Raw genomic sequence first — 25,352 nt, 5'->3', positions numbered from 1 at the left:
GCATTCCGTTGTTGGGAAACACACTTTTCTACGATTTCTGAGAGGAATGGGAGGTTTGATATTGGCCTATAATTGTTTAATATATCTGGATCCAGATTAAATTTTTGCTGAAGAGGCTTTAATTCTGCTATTTTTAGTTTTTAAAGTTTGGTACCTATCCGGAGGATAGGGAGGAATTAATTACGTTCAACAATGACTGACCTAGAACAGGAAGTAACGCCTTCCTGTTCAGTTTTCTTGGAATTGGGTCTAGTTGACAATTTGTGTGTTTATATATCATTACTAATTTAGTTAACATGTCGAGTGAGGATAGAAAAATTAAATTGTCCCCATTGACACCATGTAATTTTAATATGTAAAATGATTAATCACCCATTCTGTTAACATTTGTAATTTAGTAACTTCTAACAAAAAATTGCAACAAAAATTTGCTAGGGGTGGGTCCCACCTGCTGTATGAACTCAGCAAGTGCCACAGCAACAGGCCTGAAGATAAAGAGGAAGTTTACCTTTCAGCACAACAACGACCCAAAGCACACATCCAAATCCTCAAAAGCATGTCTTCACCAGAAGAAGATTAACGTTTTGGAATGGCCCAGCCAGAGCCCAGACCTGAATCCAACTGAACATCTGTAGGGTGATCTGAAGAGGGCTGTGCACAGGAATTGTCCTCGCAATCTGACAGATTTGGTGCGCTTTTGCAAAGAAGAGTGGGCAAATATTGCCACGTCAAGATGTGCCATACTAATAGACTCCTACCCAAAAAGAGTGAGTGCTGTAATAAAATCAAAAGGCGCTTCAACAAAGTATTAGTTTAAGGGTGTGCACACTTATGCAACCAGTTTATTGAGTTTTTTAAATTTTTATTTCCCCCCCTCAAATATTTCAGTTTGTTTTTCAATTGAATTGTTCACATTATAGGTCACATTAAAGGTGGAAAATGTTCTGACATGATTTATCTTTGTCTCATTCTTTTACATCACAAGAACCTGGCATTTTAACAGGGGCTGTGTGTACTTTTTATATCTACTGTTTAACATAGCTACTGAAGCGTAAGCCAGCAACGTTTTAGTTTACCCTGAACAAATCCTAACACCTAATTTGTTTGGTCAGTGGCAAGGATCGAACACTGGTCGCCCACATGGCAACCTACACAGTCTGTGTCTCTAACCACTACGCTATTTAACAAGTAGATTCTGTAGATGCTGTACGTAATATCTGCTGACTTTCAGTACAGTTTTAACTAACTGTCCTCTAAACCTACCCCATACCCTAACCATAATGTTCATCCTTTCCCTTTTCTAACCTCAACCCTTCCCCTAAAGCTTCTTCTAAGCCTAACGCTAACCTTAGCATGCAGTTGCTTATCACCAGGTAATAATACTTTCAACAGACTTTCAACTTTCAAGGGTATTTATATAGAACACCTACAGATGAAAATGTTGACTCTTAAAATAAAGTTTAACCAATACTGAATACCAATACTACAGAAATGTGTTGCCAATAAAGTAGATTACATCACAGATATAGCTAACATTTCATAGAATGGGTTGTCGCCAATGTTCCCCTTTAAACTGGGCGCTTGCATGGCCATTCAGTTCCTCCAGGTCAACTGCACAGATGAAATGCCAGCCTGCCAGACATTTAAAATACCTTACTGAGAATTGTTTTTACTGAGTTTGCCCTATTTGTTTACTCTATAAAAGACATAAATATAACTGAACAAATCAAAATCTTAGAACCCTTTTCAGTGAAAAAAAATTATAATAACGAATCTAACATTTCAAGTTAACTTTGTGATTTCATTGTAGGCAGCAAGAGCACGTCATTGTAAATCTTTCAGTGTTTGATAATATGCCAGTCAAACAACAATGAAAAAAGACTGTTACTTTGAATCTCAATTACACTTAGCTTTACATATTTGTCAGCAGTAAAAGAGGTCTTACAATTAGCACTTTGATCATTTGAATTTTCAAAGCCACAAAAATTCTGTATTAGGTTTTGGTGTGGCTGCCACTAAAACTGGCTCACTTATTTAATTATGTTAAACCATGCAAGTAAGTAGGGTTAACTGCCTAAGGGATAGAATGACAGATTTTTTACTCCGCCTTGTCAGGAATTGTATCACCCTTAATAGCTATATTACCTATCCTCCGCAGTATTGCTTGTTGCAGCTGATATGCAATAACGTTAAATAAGGGTATAGTTGCATATAGGATTCTTGGCATTTTATTTTAATTATTGTGATGGACGTTTTATCAGTAGAGCATAATGATCACCATACGGAACAGTTGTGACTTACTTTCTTACCTGGGTGCCACAAATAAGAACATCCAGTCTGCAGTTTAGGAATGATGATGAGAAAGCTTTATGGAGAACGGCAACAATCGAGGAAATTAACAGGCAAGCTACAAAAAGGCTAAACACTGTACAATTGTATGTTGAACAGCATTTTCGAACACAGGGTAGCAATAGAGCATCTTCGGGTTGAAATTCAATGGGTAGGTGAAGTGGATAGGTTCAATGTCTGCCCTGCGGGCTCATGCTAATGGTGTTCCCCATGGCCCTGTCTTAGGTCCCCACCTATTCTCTTTGTACATATAGTCACTTGGCTACCATATGACATGGTCTGTTCTATCATATGGTCTCTTCTATCATTATTATGGACTCATATTCTTACACCAAAATGTTGAAACACATTTGTACATACTAGAAGACATCTCTGGATAATATCTTGAATCATAGTCTACCAACTCAACAGCAAAATTACGAAAGATTTGAATTAAAATTTTCGCAGTTGAATATTTCCGAAACCTTTTCATGCCCAAAGATTTCTGGTTGTTCTGAGGGCAAAGGAGTCTTATACAATGCCTAATGAACTGGCACTGAGGGTATTACTCAATGATCCATGTTGAAATGACTTGGTGTGCCCAGCGGGAGGCATATCTCACTTGGGTAGCTGTTTAACATTGTGCCGCATGAGCAAATTAGTTACTATAATTTGACACTATGTGTGATAGTTCTCAAAACAATTACACTCCTCTCTCCTGCTCCTCCTGTCAGTGAGTAGTATACATTCGGGTCAGGGTGTGCTGTAACGCTTCACTAGCCTCACAATCTCCCTCACAATCTGCCTCAAGGCACTGGATGTCTAATCAGCATCCGACTCACTGTACTTCAGTAAACACTGAATACCAAACACTCACTGTTTCTATGTTCTTTTGGAGGAAGGAACCATCATATTGTAAATCAGTATTGCCAAAACATTTTCACTGGGGCAGATATTAAGTCTTAGATTTTTTTAAAGATTACATTTTGCTGTTGCCGTGACAACATTACAGCACCAATTTTCCTACATAGTGTTTTGCCTCCATTCCCGTTGCACACCAAATCCCTCTTTGCTTGTCTGCCACTGGTACTGTGTCTTCTGTTGAACAGACAGCTTCTGTCACTCTTGTTTGCTAAAGAATTGTGTGGGAAATGCTGCTAAAACCACAGAAACAAAATGACAAAACTCACCCAAAGACAGCTTCAAAAGTAGCTGAACTAGTCCCTTTTTCACAAAAAGCATTGCCAAATAGGTTGGAAAACTGATTATATAATGTAGCAAAAAAAAGAAGTTGGTATGATTATTTGTTGTATAGCAGTGTTCAAAATGGATTGTGCATTAAAGTTTATATCAATTATTCAAAGATGGGTATTTATTCTAATACTCATTGTGGTCTGTACTTTGGTGCCAGATGACTATGCCAGACACTGAAAAATCACTTCACTGGCTCTCTGTATGTCTCTTTGTTCGTCAGACAAAGACTCCTAAGCCCAGTTTCTTCTCATTTCTTTATTAAGTTTCTTGTAGCCATATCACAAGATTTCAATTACATTTTGGCCAACACAAGGAATTTGTATTTGTTTTTATCAGCATTTTTTCTAATATAATATAATTGTTTTACAACCATTTTTCTTTTTGGTCATTAATGTTTGTTCTTTTTTGGGGGAATCTTAATGTTCTGGAATAGTTTTTGATAAACGGCGATTTAAAGGGTATTTAATATAGTTAAAGGGTAATTGCTTTCTATAGTCTGCTTAATGTGCGGAAGTCTATTCAGTCCTAACCTCAACCAACACTATACACAACATAGACATGGTTTCCCCTTATCCAAGCACAATGTAATCACTGAAACAGTCCCTACTATGGTTTGAAAAAGAATACAGATATCTGAACAAAGTAGCTTCATCATGCGCCATGTACAGATGGGTAGTCAGAAATCTATAATGTTTGCCTGCACCAGTGCTTCAGACTACTACTGGCTCAGTGGAGTGGCTCATTGGCACAAGCCTCTGAACCTGCTCCTCTTTTCTTTTTTTTTACTTCAACAGTATGCTTAAAAGACAATATGAGATAAACAGAGAACTACTTAGTATCTGGGAAAACCTTCTCCTCCTGTAAGCGCAGGCCTGTTTTGCTGTGAAAGCAGTTATAGTATGAGTATTCAAAGGAAGCTACCGAATAACTTTGGATATACTTAATCAACTCTGGAGTGTTCCGGTTTCGGAGAAGGAGGAATCCTAAGGCACTGTCGGAGATATAATGTACTTACAATGATGCTCACAATGCTTCCTCTGGTGAACGACTTCACATAACATGTGTACTGTACTTTACCTGTATTTATAATGAAATGTTGTCAATCTTGTCTTAATAATTGCTAATGTGTTGAAAGGTAATAAACCATATTCTATTACTAGACCTGATGTAAACTTCACCCTGACAGTCATTCATCTAGACCTGTTCTTTCAATCTATCATCTGCCCATAATTTTTCATTGACAGATCAGTGGTCCTGACACCAATCTTTTTAAATCAATTTCCGTTCCGCTATATTAGTTACATCATCAAGATAATTTGTTCCAAAGAGAGTCAATAATACACTAGCCCAATGTGTCAGTTTACAAGTGCAACTATGATGCATTATCGATTCATTAGAAACTATTTGATTTCTCAATAAATTGACTCAACAAAATGCAAAGTATTAAAAGTATAATATTGACAAAATTCTAAATTCATGAATTCTCAAGTTATCTTCTAGAATAATATACACTATAATAATATAAACTTCTATTAAATGTAGAAAATGTGTTTGAGGTTTTAAAATATATGCAAATATAGTAAGTGAAGGGCTAAGAGGCTTTGCAAATCCCTATTGCATGGATTAATGCTTTTTAATCCTAGAGGCAGCATTTTTTTTATCAAGCTGGTAAACTGAGCAGCAAAGTAGCATTATTGTCTCAGCTCACAGGAGAGAGCTCAGTGAAAGATTATTGTCACTATTAAGTAGTGACACAACAATTGTTAACACTTAGAGTATTTTACTGCTTCCAATTGATGTGTTACTACTGTTGACTTAATCTTACACTTAGTCAATAAATAAGTAAATCACAGGAATGCATATCAGAAAGCTCATTTACATTAACAGTTGCTTATGCTTATGCTGAAACACAACCAAAATTATTGTGTTACTGTTAATAACTACTACTAGGGGAGTGAAGTATCTAACACACCCTGATATGCAACATTGTTTTATAGCTTTTATGAACTTACATGCTACCATAAATTATTGTTACTTCACTGTCTGTTTAAAATTAAAGGATACCTTAGGATTTTTGGAGCTGAACTCATTAAGACCAATTTTATGTCTCTGCATACAGTCTGAAGGAAGCTAAAAATAGCATATTTTTTGCTTAAGGCAATGGCTAGATACTAGCCAACTCCTTAAAAGCAGGGAAATCTATTGAATGTATGAACTTCTCTACAGCTGTGTGGTCATTTATAGTATCATGAGTCTCTCTCTCTCTCTCTCTACCTCCCTCTTGCTCTACCTCCCTCTCTCTCTCTCTCTCTCTCTCTATATATATATATATATATATATATATATATATATATATACAGAGAGAGAGAGAGAAAGATTTGATTACATAGATATATTGGCTGATAATCATTAAAAAAACAAGATTCTATCCAGTTTATATTCTGCCCAGTTGTTGCATTGAGATCCTAATGTTGTTTGACCAGTAACCAAAAGGTTTCTAGATTGTATTCCCGAGCCCTAAAAATCTGTTCTGTCCATGTGCAGAGCAGTTATCCCTAATTACTTCAGGGTTGTCTAAGGGTGCCACATGGAGAGCAAGAAATAAGACAGAAATATGCACCTATCTTATTAGTACTTTTATTAGCACATATATGATTATTGTGTAATATTAAACTGATCACTGATGGCAACACTAAGTTCATGCATTTGATCTTTGGCCTATTGAAACATCCAGCTATGAGTGTCTTTCTGTTAACTCTTTTGAATGCTCTTGTGCATGAATTGCTGCCCATACTGCATACTACTTACACTTCCTTTTTCCTTGTTTTGCAGGGAGTGCATACAGACAATGTATGGATAATGGAACTTGGGCTGACAAGAGCAACTACTCCAGTTGTGAACCCATTTTGGAGGAAAAGGTTGGTATGAATATTGGCTATGCAGATTGAACCCCACCCCTTTCTCCTTTCATTAAACTTATTGCAAGTAACCTGATAGAGATAATGTTAAAATCTATATTTTTATTGTCTTTGTTGCACACCCTGTTCATGCTGTTGTATTATCATGAAGGAATGTCACAAATTTGTAGGCTGTAGTCAGTTGCTGTAAAAATCTTAAATGAACACAAAACAAACAAAATGACAAATAGGTATTATGATAAAAACTATAAAAAACGTATTTCATCTTGCAGGCTTGTACCATGATTGTGTATACATTATGTACTACTGCTTGTTTCTTTTTTGCTACCAATTATTTTGCTCAAATTCTTTGCCTATTTCCACCTGCGTTGTCATTGAAAATATTGTTATGATAACTGTTCCATGAATATGAATGTTTTAGACTTGGGAAATAGGCTCTGTCTTAGGACTCCATATCTTGAATTACTTCTGTTGTTAACATGTGAGATTTTTTTTTATGTTGCACAGATCAACCAAACTGGGCTTTGCTTTGTCAAATTTTATTTTTTACTTAAAAGCAGCCGTTCTGCAAACAAGATATGTCAGACTCGCATTGCTCTAATTAGGGCACCTTCCTAGTTGTTGAGATTTCTTTCACTTAAGCTTCTAAATTATGAAGTAAGCTTCACTCACAGGTTTCAAATCCTATCAAGTATAGAATTAAATTCAACATTAGTTTATGTACAGCGTCTGAGAATTTCTTACTGTATTTTTCTTACAACAAACACTGAAAAATATGTTATTTACTTCTACCATGTTGAAAATGTGAATTGGTCATCATCACTGAACATAATTATTCTGTCCTGTTTCCGCTCTGTCCCAGCCCCATTATACAATGAACTGGAACTAAATGTTTTGCATGTACTTGAATGTATCCATGCGTCCATGTGATAATAACAATGGTGATGTGGGATTTTACCAGTCTCAAAAATAAATGGTCTCATCTTCCATCAGAAACAAAACTAATCTTCTGAGTTAAGGCAAACAGCAAGACTCAAATTAACCCGCTTTCCCAATCGTCATGTAAATCAATAAACGAAGGGTATAACGTACGCGTGTTAACACAATGGATGATTCGGACAGCAACATGAACATGACAAAATTCTGATGGAAGCATAATGTTTTTTTTTCAGATTAAACTATAATAAGCAAGCATAGGTGTGTCTGAGTTTCTATGATGGCCAATGCCAGTTCAGCATCGAGGATCCAAACAACCAGTTTTCTATAGCTGAAAATTTTGAATTAAAGAAACCTTTAAAACTGCCACACGGCAAGATAGGAATTGCAAGGACATTAAAACCAGACATTCTGTAAGTAAAATCATTCAATCCTTACAAAAATATACCTTTCTATGTATCATCATCCAAATACCATATCAGTTAATGAGATATCAGTTTACATTCTTGCTGTCACTACGCTATAGTAGTTTTGAGGTGAGCTGCTCTAATTTAACAGTGTGTGTTTCTGCAGTGCTATTTTTTATTTCAATGACACAGCTACTACTATGTCTTTACATTTCAAAAGCCTTAGATTTCCTCAAGCTCTGATTTATGCAGAAAGGATTTTCAAACACTCAAAACCAAATATATCCCTACCTTTTTGAATGTTTGTTTATGCTTACTTATTTAGACTTATCGAAACTGCAGAATGTAATTTATAATCAGTGTTCCCCATTTCTGTACTTTAATTTATTCGTAAGGTGGGTACTATATTATAATAATATATAATATTATATACTATACATATTCTCTATATTCTATTCATACTTTCCTGTCTTTCACAATTTTGAAGTTGATTTTGTGATGTCTTCTCCACAGAGGAAATACCCATTGCATTATAAGATTGCTCTGATCATCAACTACCTAGGCCATTGTATTTCTGTGGGAGCTCTTGTTGTAGCCTTCATTCTTTTCCTATGCTTAAGGCAAGTACAGAAAAAGCACCCTTCTAAATGTATCTACAATACATACAAACCTTTACAAAATAATGAGTGGAATTTATTCAATCTGCAGGACTGCCCTCTCATTAACTCAATAAATGTCAAGAGAAGAGATGCCTCTCATCTTAAAAAACACTAGCATGAAATCTCAAAACCTTTACTAATCATATCCAGATTAAGTACATTTATTGTTGCTTTTTATTAGATTATCATCACTCTAGTAGTGTAAAATATTGCTTTCATTACTTCTATCTCTAGGAGCATAAGATGCCTTCGAAACATAATCCATTGGAACTTGATTACAACCTTCATTTTAAGGAATGTAATGTGGTTCCTACTTCAGTTAATTGACCACAATGTTCATGAGAGCAATGAGGTAACATCAGTTACTGTTATTATTTATCCAAACATTGACTTTACTGTTAACCTACTTTTACTAATAACATACTTTTTTCATTCTTTCTACAGCCTTGGTGTCGACTTATAACAACAATATATAACTACTTTGTGGTGACCAATTTTTTCTGGATGTTTGTTGAAGGATGCTACCTTCATACAGCCATTGTGATGACTTATTCAACAGACAAGCTAAAAAAATGGGTCTTCTTATTCATTGGCTGGTGTAAGTTAATTCTACTTTTTATCCTGCATTAGCACAAGCTTCAGTGGTATATCTACAGTATCTCACAAAAGTGAGTACACCCCTCACATTTTTTCAAATATTTGATTCTATCTTTTCATGTGACAACACTGAAGAAATTACACTTTGTAATGAGTGTACAGCTTGTATAACAGTGTAAATTTGCTGTCCCCTCAAAATAACTCAACACACATCCAGTGACCGGTATGAGGGAGTGTTAGAGCAATAACACCAAATTTAACACACCTGCTCCCCATTCACACCTGAGACCTTGCAACACTAATGAGTCACATGACACCAGGGAGATAAGTGGCTAATTGGGCCCAATTTGGACATTTTCACTTAGGGGTATACTAACTTTTGTTGCCAGCGGTTTAGATATTAATGGCTGTGTGTTGTGTTATTTTGAGAGGACAGCGAATTTACACTGTTATACAAGCTGTACACTCACTACTTTACATTGTAGCAAAGTGTCATTTCTTCAGATATAATCAAATGTTTACAAAAATGTGAGGGATGTACTCACTTTTGTGAGATACTGTATGTATATCAACCTTTGACAAAGGACTCAGGTAGATGCCTTACGGATTTATTTGTACCTCTACCTGTTGATGGGAGTTTATTAGGGTGACCAATGAACACATAATAGGTGGTAGTTGCGAATTCCAGAGCTGATTTTCTTTGGGTGTCTGGATAAGTTCACGTAATTAATACAGCAAATTAAATAAATAAACAGAAAATTCATGTTTTTCCCACCTTGTTCTATTTTATTAAACAAACAAGCATAGCCTTCTCTCAATAAAGTATTTTAGTCAAGACTGTCAGTTGAGCCCTAGTAATTTAACCTAGGTACAAAGCATTGCTTTTAAACTTCACTACTGGAGAAAATTCATTAATTATCCTCTGGACTTTGTCTGTCCCACCTGAGAGTATTGGCAGTTCTGGGATGTTAACAAGAGCAAGGTTCCTCTCCAGTAACCTATGTTCTTGATTGTACAAAGGATTGTCGGTTAGCACTGAGATTTACTTATTATCATAGAGCAATGATTGCCAACCAGCAGATTCTTGAGAGACCATAGTGTTACAAGTTAAATAAACGTAAGGTGGTACTTCAGGGACAGACTGGGTAAAGTTCATAGTGGAACTGTACAGTAAATGTAAAAGGTTGGGAAACACTGAGTAATGTCATTCTCCAGTTATACTTCTCCCTGTAGGGACAACATGTTTGTGGACAATTTGTGTTCATCAATATTTTTGAAATGAAACATAAAGACTGTGAAACTGTGTTCTCGCCATAGCAGGAGGTGCACTCTTCCCCCGATCCTTTTCCTAAGGGAAAGCAACATAATACATTGTTGATGGATATACTTTACTTTTAGTTATTTTCCCAGTTCCAAACATCCTTAATACATACACGTTTTTTATTTTGGCACACATTTTGCCAAACGTCTGACACAATGATTGGGTCATTTCCCTGCTTCAAAAACTGCCAGATCAATGACGTTTAGATCATGGTCAGTCATTTAAGATGGTACAAAGTCACACTTGATGTTGTTAAAATATATTTAATTCAACTTAAAAAAAACAAAAGCCAAAGGTTTACCCAATACACAGCACAAGTGGGTGAGTGTTTTCGGGGTAAAAAAAAATCTATTTAAAGAGAGGAGAAAGGGACAGACATTGATCAACAAACAGAAGAATTACCATAAAAAATGGAAGACCCTCAATCCCAGGATTCTGGTTTACGTCAGAATTCCAACTCTGTACATTTCTTTCCCTCTCTCATGCTATTCAGGTCCCAGAGCAATGCAATACATTCACTGTTGTCACTATACTATCTAAAATCTGCTCTACAGATCTGCAATACATTTTTATCTACTGCAAACTTTTCAATTCACCCCACAAATTAATCTTAGCCATTTTGGCATGTAGTATATGTTACCTGTTCATCCATAGCACAACAGCGACTGGCTCATTACATTACTGAGCTTGAAAGTATCTAAATTCTTCTTTGACAGGAGATGATGTATGATCTTTCCATAAAGGGGGAAATACAAATTTTATGGGCCCCCGTTTTAGCTTAGGTTCTGATATCATAGCTTCTGATGTTTATGTGAAATTGTCTTATATGCCATGGCTGTTATATGACCGTGAAGAGCAATCATCGGATGCAATCAAGCCCACAAGATGGTTGTCTATAACATGTTTAACAGTTGGCAGCAGACATTGTGGGCTGAAGACATTTTTTGGCTTTCTCTAAATGTAAACTTGCCTGTATGTAGGAAATAGGTTGAAAGATCAGACATCAAACCATAGTGTTTTTTTCAATGCTCAGGGGTCTGGGTTTTTTAGTCCTTGCACCAAGTTATACATCTTTATGGGTTGGCTTTGGATACTAGCATTTTCTGAATGGCAGCCCAGCCATAAATTCCAGGTTTGTGAAGCTCACAACCAATAGTTTTTGTTGAGACTGAGTCACAAAGGTGCTGATTCAATTCTGTGGTCATTTTTGAGGCTGTGCTTTTGGAACATTGAGCAACTATCCTGTTAAATGCCCATCTATCTCTGTCGGTCTGCTTCAAATTGCTGGATCTGTGGACACACTCCTCTGACCCTCTTCATCCCAATAGCTCATTCATTAGCAGCATTCCTCACTACTCACTACCTGATGGTCAGCGGCAGCAGGTCACTGCGAAGTTAGGTTGGAAGTTGTATGGTGGTTACACTTTTATTACTCTTGCCCTGCTGTATGTGGAACCATCAACTAGAGAAGCAGTTTACAGAGTCAAGAGCAGTGGAAACAACCTTCTGTTGTGTGCATCAGTAAACTAGACAGATTACTGATGATGTAGTTTAAATTAAATATTACGTGCTTGAACACAAACAGACAGTGTTTTAAAATGCCTTGTTTACAGAAAACCCAACACTAAAAGAACCTCACAGCAAACTGTCTCTACCACCAATTAACAGAATTGTTGCAATCACATGAGTAGGGGCATAAACTCTGTGGATTAAATTTGTGAGTATACACACAATGGTTTTGTAAGGAAATACTAATTTGAAGACTTGAGTTGAGACCTGATTATGAAAGCTGAAGTGATTGCAGTATGGGAACATTGTGAGAATCGTAGCTAAGGGAAAATCATTTTGTTAGATTATTCAGAAGAATTGCTGAAGGGGCTGAGAGTCACATCTGGATAAAACGCAATGTGTTAGTCGATTCAAAGAGATGGCTGCAAGAGAACTTGGTGAGGGACACAGCTGGAGGAAACAGATGCACATTCTTACAGGGTTTTATCTGGCAGAGACCCAAGATGGAATTATTTAGTTGTAATTAAAAAATACTTTTTGTGATTTATTAGATTAATAGCTTTGAATATCTTTTGATCCACAATATGGCTGAGAGTTTAAACTGAAACACAAATGTTTTTCAAATAACAGATTCTGGTCCACAATACTGTATCAATGGCTGCATTTAAGTCTGAATGGACAACTCCCACTACTTTGATCAATTTCACCAGACATTTGAATTTGCTTTTACAACCCTGTTTCCAAAAATGCTGTGTATACTACAAATATAAACAATGCAATGATGTGCAAATAATTTACTGAAAATAGTACAAAGACAACATATCAAATGGTGAAACTGAGAAATATTATTGTTTTTGGAAAAATACAATACAATACAAATACAATATAATATTTCTTATACATATTTTCAATATATTTTGACATATATTGTAAAAAGATATGTATTTTTACAATATATGTAAAACTAAATATATTGTATTGTCCTCTTCTGACAAAATTCATTAATTGAGTAGTGTACTGACTACTACTAAGTCATTTGGTTGTTCCAGTTTCTTGAAATGTACACATTCACTGTATGTCAGTGAATGTCTGTCTAAAAGCATCAGCTTAATAACAAAAATGTAAATAAACTGGATTTTGAAGACATGCAAGCATATTCGGAAATAATGGGGAGTAGTTTGAAAATGGGGAGTGGGTTGTGTTGATCTGTAGGGAAAAAATCCAATATTATCAGTTTTTAGGTGGGTACAAGAATGGTTTGGTTATACTTGCCTCAATATGAACATTGATGATATTGAGCTCCACTGGTTGGCTTGCGTCCCTCGGCAGCTCCCAATTGGGTCTGACTTTGTAGTCTTTGATAGTTTGCAAGCCCTGCCACATCCAACGAGTGTAAGAGCCAGGGTAATTGGTTTTGATCTTGAAACCCTGCCTGTTTGATGGCTTGTCGGACATGGTAGCGTGTTTTTTTTGTAAGCAACTAGATTTGTTTTCCACAGCAACTCTGACCTTCAGCTTATTGAAGATTCTGAGATATCAAAGGTCTGTGGGGGGCTGTTGCAGTAATTCAAGATGGGTAGATTGCACATTCAGACCTATATGGCCTTTGTCTTTCATCCTTTATAGTAGGCTTGTGGTGTAGTTCAGCTGCTGATTGCACATAAAGTCTTCGAAGCATTAAAACCTACATTTCATTTTGCTGTTCTTCGTAGTGGAAATCAAAATATATATTTTGTATCCAAAGTAGAGGGCAAGTTCCAATATTATTTTTTTATCTGTGATTAAAAAATTCCTATGAGGAAAATAGAGTTGTTGTCTGATTTATCAATGCAAGCAGGTGAAGGTCCTTGTAAAATTCACCTAAGAAAACGTTAAGTATGTACGTAAAGTTATATATTTATCTTAGTTAAATATTCTTACCAAGAATGGACATTGTTCCTGAGCAGTGACTGCCTATAGGTTACGGATATAGCAAATCTGGCAGCTAGTAAACATGAAGCAGAAGAATATAACTGTGGGAAGATTTGCCAAATGGAGGGTGGTGAAGGTAAAAGTGATCCAGTGCTTTGTTGGCTCTAGTTGTCAAAAATGGCAATGTAAAATGGATTTCAGTATCCCTGCATTCAAATCACCAGCCATGAGGAACACCCCTCTGGGTGTACATTTTCTAGTGCACTTATGACTATACAGATGTTTAAGTGTTGTCTTAGGGCCATCAGCAATATGTGGTTGGATATAAATGAGAACTCAACAGTTGATGAACACTGTTTGATGAACAGTTGATGAACAATACATTAGTAATTGAGTAGTCTTAAACGTAACTTGTCCAGTTTCTTTGTTATTAATTAGGCATTTGTGAATAGTACTGATGGCAGCCATGGATTGTTTATTTGCCATTGTATTCTCTCTTGCCTCTCTTGTGACTCCTTATCCTCTTCTGAGTCTCTTGGATAAGGGCCTAGTCCAGAATAAGGACAATCACATTGACTGCCGATGCATCAAATTAATACACATAAGGATAGTTATTCACAAGTACTTTTCAGATGCCTGCAAACCCAGCAATTCTCAAGATACAAGGGGCTGATATGTGTTCTATACAGTACCCTAACATAGCAGTTATTCTACTAGGTATCTTGATCAAGAGCACGGTAGTAGAACTATGAGATCAGAGACCATCCACTTTCTTTTGAAATTTACATGGGCAACAAATAGATGCTGCCAGTTGTGTTAATTTGAGGGTAGAAATGTATGGGCCATGACACCCTGGTCTAATAGACCAACCAAGAAAAAGCACTGTCCATAGTTTACAATAGAACACAGTATGTCTTTAACATAATGCATATTGATGAACACATTCTAAAATTCATATTAATTGCGATTTATTGATGAAATATGCAAAATACATATAACAGAAGAACTGAACTAATCCAGTGGTCGAATGGTACATTGTTTAATGGAGCTTAAAGTCCACCACACATCGGCACGTCCTTAGTTAGTAATTACTTATACAGTATTGGTAAATATGCAAATGTTTATCTTTCTTTCAGGTATCCCATGTCCTATAATTGTAGCTTGGGCCATTGGGAAGCTTTATAATGAAAATGAACAGTAAGTACATACACAGAGGTTTTATTTAAAGGTTTTGCCTGTCATTATTGAGTCTATTTACTCTATAACTTTGTATATTTTTGTTAATGCTCCAGTATTTTTGCAAATCATGGAGGAACATTGATATAAATGGTTTCATGGTAAATATGCTACACTTCAAAAAGACTTTAATTGAAATGTTTTTGTCAACAGATGCTGGTTTGGAAAAGAACCAGGAAAGTATATTGACTACATTTATCAAGGGCCAGTCATCCTTGTCCTCTTGGTAGGTAACAAGACAATTGTCTCTCACTGCATACTTTTTAGTTTGGTTGTTATTACTAAAACAACTAGTTGTTTTTCCCCCATCTGTATTCTCTGCTAGATAAACTTCGTTTTCCTCTTCAACATAGTAAGAATTCTTATGACCAAGTTAAGAGCATCTACTACATCAGAAACTATACAGTACAGGTGAGTTGCTACTCTTATTAAGTAGTTACAGTTGTGCTCATAAGTTTGGATATCTTGGCAGAAAATGTGACATTTTGGCATTGATTATGAAAAGAAATGGCTGATGACTTATGACTGATCATGCAGTCATAAGTCTTTTTTTAAGGATAGTGATCATGTGAAGCCATTTATTATCACATACAGGTGCTGGTCACAAAATTAGAATATCATCAAAAAGTTTATTTATTTCAGTAATTCCATTCAAAAAGTATATTATATTCATTCATTACACACAGACTGATATATTTCAAATGTCTATTTCTTTTAAGTGGGATGATTATAACTGACAACTAATGAAAATCCCAAATTCAATATCTCAGAAAATTAGAATATTACTTAAGACCAATACAAAAAAAAGATTTTTAGAAATGTTGGCCAACTGAAAAGTATGAGCATGTACAGCATTCAATACTTAGTTGGGGCTCCTTTTGCCTGAATTACTGCAGCAATGTGGCGTGTCATGGAGTCGATCAGTCTGTGGCACTGCTCAGGTCTTATGAGAGCCCAGGTTGCTCTGATAGTGGCCTTCATCTCTTCTGCATTGTTGGGTCTGGCATATCGCATCTTCCTCTTCACAATATCCCATAGATTTTCTATAGGGTTAAGGTCAGGAGAGTTTGCTGGCCAATTAAGAACAGGGATACCATGGTTCTTAAACCAGCTACTGGTAGCTTTGGCATTGTGTGCAGGTGCCAAGTCCTGTTGGAAAATGAAATCTGCATCTCCATAAAGTTGGTCAGCACCAGGAAGCATGAAGTGCTCTAAAACTTCCTGGTAGACGGCTGCGTTGACCTTGGACCTCATGATACACAGTGGACCAACACCAGCAGATGACATGGCACCCCAAACCATCACTGACTGTGAAAACCTTACACTGGACTTCAAGCAACGTGGATTCTGTGCCCCTCCTCTCTTCCTCCAGACTATGGGACCTTGATTTCCAGAGGAAAGGCAAAATGTACTTTCATCAGAGAACATAACTCAGCAGCAGTCCAGTCCTTTTTGTCTTTAGCCCAGGCGAGACGCTTCTGACGCTGTGTCTTGTTCAAGAGTGGCTTGACACAAGGAATATGACAGCTGAAACCCATGTCTAGCATATGTCTGTGCATGGTGGTTCTTGAAGCCCTGACTCCAGCTGCAGTCCACTCTTTGTGAATCTCCCCCACATTTTTAATGGGTTTTGTTTCACAATCCTCCCCAGGGTGCGGTTATCCCTATTGCTTGTACACTTTTTTCTACCACATCTTTTCCTTCCCTTCGCCTCTCTATTAATGTGCTTGGACACAGAGCTCTGTGAACAGCCAGCCTCTTTAGCTATGACCTTTTGTGTCTTACCCTCCTTGTGCAAGGTGTCAATGGTCGTCTTTTGGACAGCTGTCAAGTTAGCTGTCTTCCCAATGATTGTGTTGCCTACAGAACTAGACTGAGAGACCATTTAAAAGCCTTTACAGGTGTTTTGGGTTAATTAGCTGATTAGAGTGTGGCACCAGATGTCTTCAATATTGAACCTTTTCACAATATTCAAATTTTCTGAGATACTGAGTTTGGGTTTTTCATTAGTTGTCAGTTATAATCATCAAAATTAAAAGAAATAAACACTTGAAATATATCAGTCTGTGTGGAATGAATGTATACATTATACAAGTTTCACTTTTTGAATGGAATTACTGAAATAAATGAACTTTTTGATGATATTCTAATTTTATGATCAGCACCTGTAGTTGTTTGGCTCCTTTTTAAATCATAATGATAACAGAAATCTCCCAAATGGCCCTGATCAAAAGTTTACATACCCTTGAATGTTTGGCCTTGTTACAGACACACAAGGTGACACGCACAGGTGAAAATGGTAATTAAAGGTGAATTTTCCACTCCTGTGGCTTTTTAATTGCAATTAGTGTCTGTGTATAAATAGTCAATGAGGTTGTTAGCTCTCACATGGATGTACTAAGCAAGCTAGATACTGAGCCATGGGGAGCAGAAAAGAACCTGCGTAACAAGGTAATGGAATTTTATAAAGATGGAAAAGGATATAAAAACATATCCAAAGCCTTGCAAATGCCAGTCAGTACTGTTCAATCACTTATTAAGAAGTGGAAAATTTGGGGATGTCTTGATACCAAGCCAAGGTCAGGTAGACCAAGAAAGATTTCAGCCAAAACTACTGGAAGAATTATTTGAGATACAAAGAAAAACCCGCAGGTAACCTTAGGAGAAATACAGGCTGCTCTGGAAAAATACGGTGTGGTTGTTTCAAGAAGCACAATGCCACGATACTTGAACAAAAATGAGCCAATGCCACATAAAAGCCTGGTTACAATATGCCCGACAGGACCTTGACATGCCACACAGCTTCTGGCACACTGTTATTTGGAGTCACGAGACCAAAATAGAGCTTTATGGTCACAACCATAAGCGCTGTGTTTGGAGAGGGGTCAACAAGGCCTATAGTGAACACAATACCATCCCCAATGTGAAGCATGGTGTTGGCTCACTGATGTTTTGGGGGTGAGCTCTAAAGGCACAGGGAATCTTGTGAAAATTGATGGCAAGATGAATATGCAGCACGTTATCAGAAAGTACTGGCAGCCAGTTTGCATTCTTCTGGCTAAGCAGGCTCTCATGGCTCTGTTTACATAAAATGTGTGTTGAATAGGAGCCTGGAAATAATACCCTTATGTAAGATTGTGAAATTCACCTTCAAACATAGAATGTTACCTGAGCTAATTATCATATTACCTCTTAAAAATAAAACTTTTTCATTGAACATCACTCGACCAGAATGATGCATTTGTATCAACCAGAATGATGCACTATTTCATTGTGTTTTATTGTTTTTGCAGTGAGGAGATGTTTTATATTTATATATATATTTATACAATTTAGGGATCCAAATAAAGAGCTGGTCTGCTCATTCACCACAGCCCGCATTGGCAAATTGGTAGGGTCAATTGTTTTGGATCAAAAATTATTATTTGGAGATCAGTAACAAAAATATTAATATAATTATGTTTACTTCAGAAACAATAATAGGAAGAGCGTATCTGTGTTCAATGTGCATTTATCCAGTCTGATAGCATCAGTTTAAAAAAATAGCAGGCAATATTAAAGTTAGGACAGCTTAGATGTAAACTACGTGAATGTGCATTTCACAATGCAGTATATAATTATAATCCACTATTTTCTCATTTAAACTTTTCCATTTTCTGGGGACATTGTAAGCATTTTAAACAGTGAGCTGTTCGAGAGCCAAATGATTGACTCTTTCAGGTGAATGGAGCCACGTGAGCCGGCCCACCGAAAATCCTTGAAATGCCCATCAGTACTGTTCTTTTCTGTGGTAGTGATGGGTTGTTCACGAACCAGCGGCTCTTTTTGAACAGTTCTGTTTGGTGAACATTGGGAACTGAAAAGCATTGGGAAAAGAAGCCATTAATTTGATTTCAACATTCATAATGAATGGATTCTTTCACCAATGCAAATGAATATCTTCTTTCGCCAATGCGAAAGATTGAACATTCAATCTTTTACTAAACAATTTGATAAATTGGCCAGCTGAGGTTTTGTCATGGATGAATCCCTTCTATTTGTTCTCAACTTGTGTGGACCATTACATGACACTCCAATAGACATAGCCAAACACACGCACACATTAGGAATTTCTATCCTTTCTATTCTCAGAACATTCCTATTTCAGACAGGAAGATTAGATTCAACATTATTGTCATTGAACAGTATAAGTACAGTACAACGAAAAACAGTTAGCATTTAACCACTGCCAGGGTAACTCACTGCCAGACAAACACAAAATATACACACACTATTGTCTGTGATTTTATGTTTTAAACAGAGCAAAGTAACTGATGATGTGGCACAGTGTCCAATAGCCTTGCATGTCATATTTCTGGAACAATTTGAATTACCCTTGAGTTACATCAAGCTCTTTGTCATGGTGGATTATTTGAAAGTAATTATTTAAAAGGGGGACATCTCAAATCCCAGCTAAGTCTTCAAACATCTGACTTACACACAAGGTTAATTTCCTACTTAAAACAGAGCAGCCCAGGCCCGGCAATCAGGTGATGGCCTGGGCTGTGCTCTGTTTTGTGACTCAAGTCTGAGCACCCAAGATTAAGCTGACACCTATTCTAACTCTGGCATAATAATCAAGGAATACACTGTGCAGTCTGAAGAACATTGGACATTCATTATTGATGATTAAGTGGATTTGCTATTAATTATTTAATGTTGTTCAGTATAAAATGTAACGTACAAGCTAAAGCAGGTTATTGTAGAATACTTGCGTTACAAATTGCTTTCACACCCTTCAGAGATCAATCCCAGAACATTATCTGAATGTTCCAAGACAATTTTTCACTATATTAACTTTAGAGAACATTCCCAGAACATTCCCTTAAGGTTCAAACAACCCACCAAATTAAAAGATTTGTAATAGCATGTAGAAAACCATCCATGAGAACCTTTTGGGAACATTGTTCAGAGAATATTCCAACAACCAAAAACAAATTTTCCCAGTTGGTTTACTAGTTTGTTGTAGACTCATAAATATGCATAAAATAAATAGGCATACAATGTACAGACATTTCCCCTCCTGGACCCTTATAGAACACCCTAGTGCTTTCTGGGTATTAACCTTCTGCACCAATCCTGATGACTAGTCATTAATTGGGCAACTATCTATATGTGCAATCGATTTTTGTGATGTTATTTATTAAGAAACATTAAAGGATTATTGTTCATGAAGTATTATAATTGTCAACATAATCAGCTGATTAATCAGTCTTTTTTTAATATTCTAATAATCGGTATTGATCGACCGATAATAATTATTTCTTGATAATGATTATTTTATCACTTATTTTATTACTTTTCTTGGAATACCTTTCATGCAAAGGGTAGATTTCTATCTAGTTTTATCTCTGAAAGTCATTATGTAGTATAACTCAAAACAATGTATATCCATTAAATATCTGCATGCCTTTTAGTTTTGAAACAACAACTTTAATTAACCACTTACTGTTGTAAATGAAAAGGACTACTCATGTTGTTCTGTTAATCTCCTTCACAGAAAAGCAGTAAAAGCGACATTAGTGTTATTGCCTCTACTTGGAATCACCTATATGCTATTTTTTGTGAATCCCGGGGAGGATGACATCTCGCAAATAGTTTTTATTTATTTTAATTCATTTCTTCAATCATTTCAGGTAAGATGTTTGTGTATTTTATTTAAGTTGTGCCCCTCGTTGCCCAAAACCACTATAGATGTTTATTTTATGAATGTTTTACAGGGGTGCAACGAGATGCTTTTCCATCTTGATTTGGTGCTTCTATTATTGTTATGTTTAAATGTAAAATGCAGTATTTGGAGTGTGAAAATGACTACGTTGGTTACAAAATGTTACAACCACTTGGTATAAACCATTGTTTTTATTTTATTATTTTAATTTGTTTTACATCACATTTTCAAGTTAATACACTATAGAATATCTACCGAATACATCACATTTTGAAGCATCATAAGTTCCTATTTGAGTAAATTGTCAAAGAAACAAAATTCTAAATTTGAAGTTACATTCTGTTCTACTGTATAGTTTAAACAATGTCTTGTTTTCCAGGGGTTCTTTGTATCAGTATTCTACTGCTTTCTAAATGGTGAGGTGAGTCAACAATGATCTTTTCACACAAATGCATTGCAGTGTGGAACACCATCAAAAGGTCTGAGATGCAGTAGATATTATCTCCAGAGTTGTTGACCTTTCTCACTATCAATATCCTGAAGGCTATTTTTGAACAAACATTAATGAAGATGCTCTTTATGTTTCTAGACGAACTCCCCCATGTTGCCCCCTATTTATTCCAACATTGTTGGAGTTAGGATTTAGTGCCATAAATTGGGTCATTCGGTAATGTGAAAAATCTCTACTTCCTGCTGTTGCATGAAAAGAAAATGACAAACTGAATCTGTCATGGCTACCTTGGAGGCATTCACTGTATAACTGAAATGTATTATTCTGTACTGTTTTCTACAAATATTTTGTTAACAATTAATTACATTTTTAACCTTTTAATTTCAAGAGATTTCCTGCAGCCTATATATTATGTGTTCCACTTGTGTCATAGAGTTTTTATGTTTGGATTGACTGGCTGCCCTAATAATTTATTAAATTTCTATGTTCCAGGTGCGCTCAGCAGCCAGGAAAAGATTGCATCGTTGGCAAGACAATCATGCCCTGAGAGTTCATGTGGCACGTGCCATGTCCATCCCCACCTCACCCACCAGAATTAGCTTCCACAGTATTAAACAGACCACAGCAGTTTAATCTGGATTGCCATGGTCAAAGGACACCTTTGGAAACATCCTTTTTCTCTGGGCACTATTTCAAAAACATTGCCTATATTCTACAGGAAAGCGACACTTGGAAGGCAATTCAAAATAGACCGGCCAGGCTGTCTCTCCAAATCTGTCAAGTCCTTCTAACAATGCATAAACAGCAGTATCATAGTATGCCAGGTTGTATTCCAATGAGGCAAACAAAACGCAGCATCAAAAGATAACCTAATCTGTACCTAGCAGCATTTATCTCCATAGGCCTGTATGTCTATTTGAAGGTAGGGATAATTTAGGACGGAATGTTAAACAACTGCATTCTGTGTCTGTGGCTTGAGATGCAATGAGAGAGATTAAATTATTTATAAATCTTCAAGGAAATGGAGAGGGTGCAGGTTTGAAGTGATGTGCTTGGTATGTCTTTAGCACCGAATCTTTTTGCACTATCAAAATGTACTGCCTGGTATATATTTTAATATATTTCCATACAAATTTTTTTGAAATTAGTTCCTAACAAACACTGCAATTATTGTGATTAACATAATGTCAATAAATATTTCTGATTTCTGTAAAAAGAAATGACACTAAGACTGCTGTAATGTGGATAATAATACATAAAATTTGGGTTTGAATTTTGAAAATATTCATTATCCTGTGCAAATAATGGACATAGAACTGAGATTTGGCGACTTCTGCATACTGCTAGGTACAACACGGGACAATTAAAGCACTGTTTTAATGTTGTTGTCTCCTATTTCAGCCTACATAATGCCACAGCTAGCCCACAAGGTGAGAGAAATGGGAAAGTTAATTTAACCCAGCCCTCTTGCTTCCACAGGGGAAATTATGCATTGTAGCATTAGCGGGTAACTAGATAACAACTAGGTAACAATTAGCTAGTTACATTAAATAGCATATCCTGTCTGTGATATAAATGTCCAAAAAACACTACTTGTATACATCTCTTTGGCTAGTGGTGCAAGACAGACAGATATCATCCTGTGTTTAGCCTGGCATTCTAGTTGATTGTATACGTGTGGTTTGGAATGCTTGTTATTGTAGCCTGTTCTGACCATTTCTGTGCTTTGTTTGGTGAAAATCATTCAAATGTCTCTGTTAACGGCACAGTATACTTAGTGTATTCAATCCTTTCAAGGTTTTTCACAGTTTTCAAATGACAATATGCTATACTTAATCAGTGTCAATACCCAGATTTTGGGTCCAGGAGTCAGAGAGAGATTCAGTTGAATGAGAACTCAGTTTAGCTACTCAAGACAACATGCAAAGCCCTTCTGTAGTAATGACTGACCAATGGTCTGATTTACATAGTGTTTTCTTCCTCTCCCTCCAGGCCTACTGGAGACTAACATAAGTTCCATACACTAAGCATAGTTATTTAGGCTTCAGTAAGCTGCTGTAAGGGATAGAACAGTAGCATCCCTACATCCTGGGAATTATGTGGAATTGTAAAAATGATGTAACAAGATGGCAATGAGTGTAAACTCACTGATCTGGGGCATTTGTTTAAAGAATTGTATATACATTTTTATGCTTAAAAGCAACATTTGTACTATATATGTTCTTTAGGAGTTTAAATAAGCATGGTCAATGTTGCTGTTAAGAGTTTAGTTTTTGCTCATTGACATTTCTTTTCACAATTTACTGGCAATGAAATGTGACTACAACCACGTTTATGTTGTACAAAAGTCAATTATATTTTTTTGAAAGATTTTCTCAAATTTTTGGTTGGGAAAAAAAGGTTTTATTTATGACGGTCAGGAACATTTGTCATATTTTTGTAATTGCTGTGAAAAATTATAATTGTAAAATAAATTGTGAAGCTGTCGCCCATTAGAGTTTGCACCCCTTGATTGCTCTATGTCACATTTTCTGGTTGACAATGCACCAGTTTTGTCAGTTATAGTTTCATAAACGTGACTAATGCCGTATGTGCAAATAAGCGCAATAGCTCTCTTACACACTGATGAACCAAAACATTATGACCACTCACAGGTGAAGTGAATAACAATGATCATCTCCTATCAAGGGCACATGTCAGATTTTGATGGAAATCAGTTCCCGTAGTCAACATGTTAGATAAGACGGAATGGGCAGTAGTAAAGGCCTGACCAACTTTGACAAGGGCCAAATTGTTATGGCCAGACAACTGGGTCAGAGCATCGCTGAAATGACAAGTCTTGTGGGGTGCTCCCAGTTAGCAGTGTTGGTTACCTACCAGCAGTGGTCCGAGGAGGGACAAACCACAAACTGGCAACAGGGTGTTGGGCACCCAAGGATCTATCCCATCTGGTCCGAACTGACAGAAGGTCTACTGTAGCACAAGTCACAGAAAATGTTATTGATGGTTACAGGAGGAATGTGTCACAACACACAATGTATCACACCCTGCTGCGTATGGGACTGCGTAGCCGCAGACCGGTCAGTGTCCATGATGACCCCTGTCCACCGTCAAAAGAGCCTGCAATGGGCACGCGAGTGTCGGAACTGGGCCTTGGAGCAGTGGAAGAATGTTGCCTATAGTCCCGTTCCATTTACATCACTTGGACTCCGGTGCACGTGCGCGCCGTTTACCTGGAGGAGTGATGGCACAAGGATGCACAGTGGGAAGACGACAAGCCGGTGGAGGGAGTGTGATGCTCTGGGCAATGTTCTGCTGGGAATCCCTGTGTCATCGTCAACCTACCTAAACACTGTTGCAGACCAGGTACCCCCCCTTCTTGGGAACGGTATTCCCTGATAGCAGTGACCTCTTTCAGCAGGATAATGTGCCCTGCCACACTGCACACATTGTTCAGCAATGGTTTGAGGAACTTGATGTAGAGTTCAAGGTGTTGCCCTGGCTTTCAAATTCTTCAGAGCTCAATCAGATAGAGCAACTGTGGGATGTGCTGGACCAACAAGTCCGATCCACGGCGGCTCCACTTCACAACTTACAGGACTTGAAGGATCTGCTGCTATTGTCTTGGCGCCAGATACCAGAGAACAACTTCGTAGAGTCCATGCCTTGGCGGGTCGGTGTTCTAATAACAGCTTATTAGGCAGTTCGTCATAATGTTTTGGCTCATCAGTGTAAATACTATGTGGAAAGACTGTACATTGGATGCTGTTTTCTGGTTGTGATTAGCTGATCCATTTAGGATGTGTAGCAGAAATGTAATATAACTGGTTATATAATCTGATATGTGAGCTATAGAAAAACTATGCAATTACCAACATAGTTTTAATTGTTTATTACATTATACAAGACACAACATAAAAAGATTGTACTAGTGTTAAGAAAGCATTATTCTACTGTAGGCATGAACAGAGTGAGGGAAAAGAGGTAAAGATCACACCTAGCATGTCATGCCCCAAAGCTCTTAGAGAGAGAGAGAGAGTATCTTACCACAACATTTAGGAACCTAAAAAGAGCACGACAACAGGGGGAACACAGGTATATCACTCTATTTAGAAACA

The 25,352-nt window shown here is 36.8% G+C and overlaps 1 protein-coding gene across 2 annotated transcripts in view; it reads left to right on the top strand.

The window, feature by feature from the left end:
• LOC105019874 (corticotropin-releasing factor receptor 2) overlaps positions 1-24,241 on the top strand; it is a 34,499-nt gene extending 10,258 nt beyond the window's left edge. For both annotated transcript variants that reach the window (XM_010886389.3, XM_034289178.1), the window contains 10 exons: positions 6,415-6,500; positions 8,357-8,463; positions 8,737-8,854; positions 8,947-9,100; positions 14,977-15,037; positions 15,230-15,302; positions 15,402-15,487; positions 20,616-20,751; positions 21,163-21,204; positions 21,727-24,241. In XM_010886389.3, the coding sequence (XP_010884691.1) occupies positions 6,415-6,500; positions 8,357-8,463; positions 8,737-8,854; positions 8,947-9,100; positions 14,977-15,037; positions 15,230-15,302; positions 15,402-15,487; positions 20,616-20,751; positions 21,163-21,204; positions 21,727-21,867 (1,004 nt within the window). In that variant the 3' untranslated portion in view covers positions 21,868-24,241. The remainder of the gene's footprint in view (positions 1-6,414; positions 6,501-8,356; positions 8,464-8,736; positions 8,855-8,946; positions 9,101-14,976; positions 15,038-15,229; positions 15,303-15,401; positions 15,488-20,615; positions 20,752-21,162; positions 21,205-21,726) is intronic.
• Positions 24,242-25,352: the final 1,111 nt, after the last annotated feature.

This window comes from Esox lucius, chromosome 3, assembly GCF_011004845.1.
Source record: "Esox lucius isolate fEsoLuc1 chromosome 3, fEsoLuc1.pri, whole genome shotgun sequence".
NCBI classification, from domain to species: Eukaryota; Metazoa; Chordata; class Actinopteri; order Esociformes; family Esocidae; genus Esox; species Esox lucius.
Note: the sequence above shows the minus strand (reverse complement) of the source record. Positions and strands in the feature narration are given on the sequence as shown.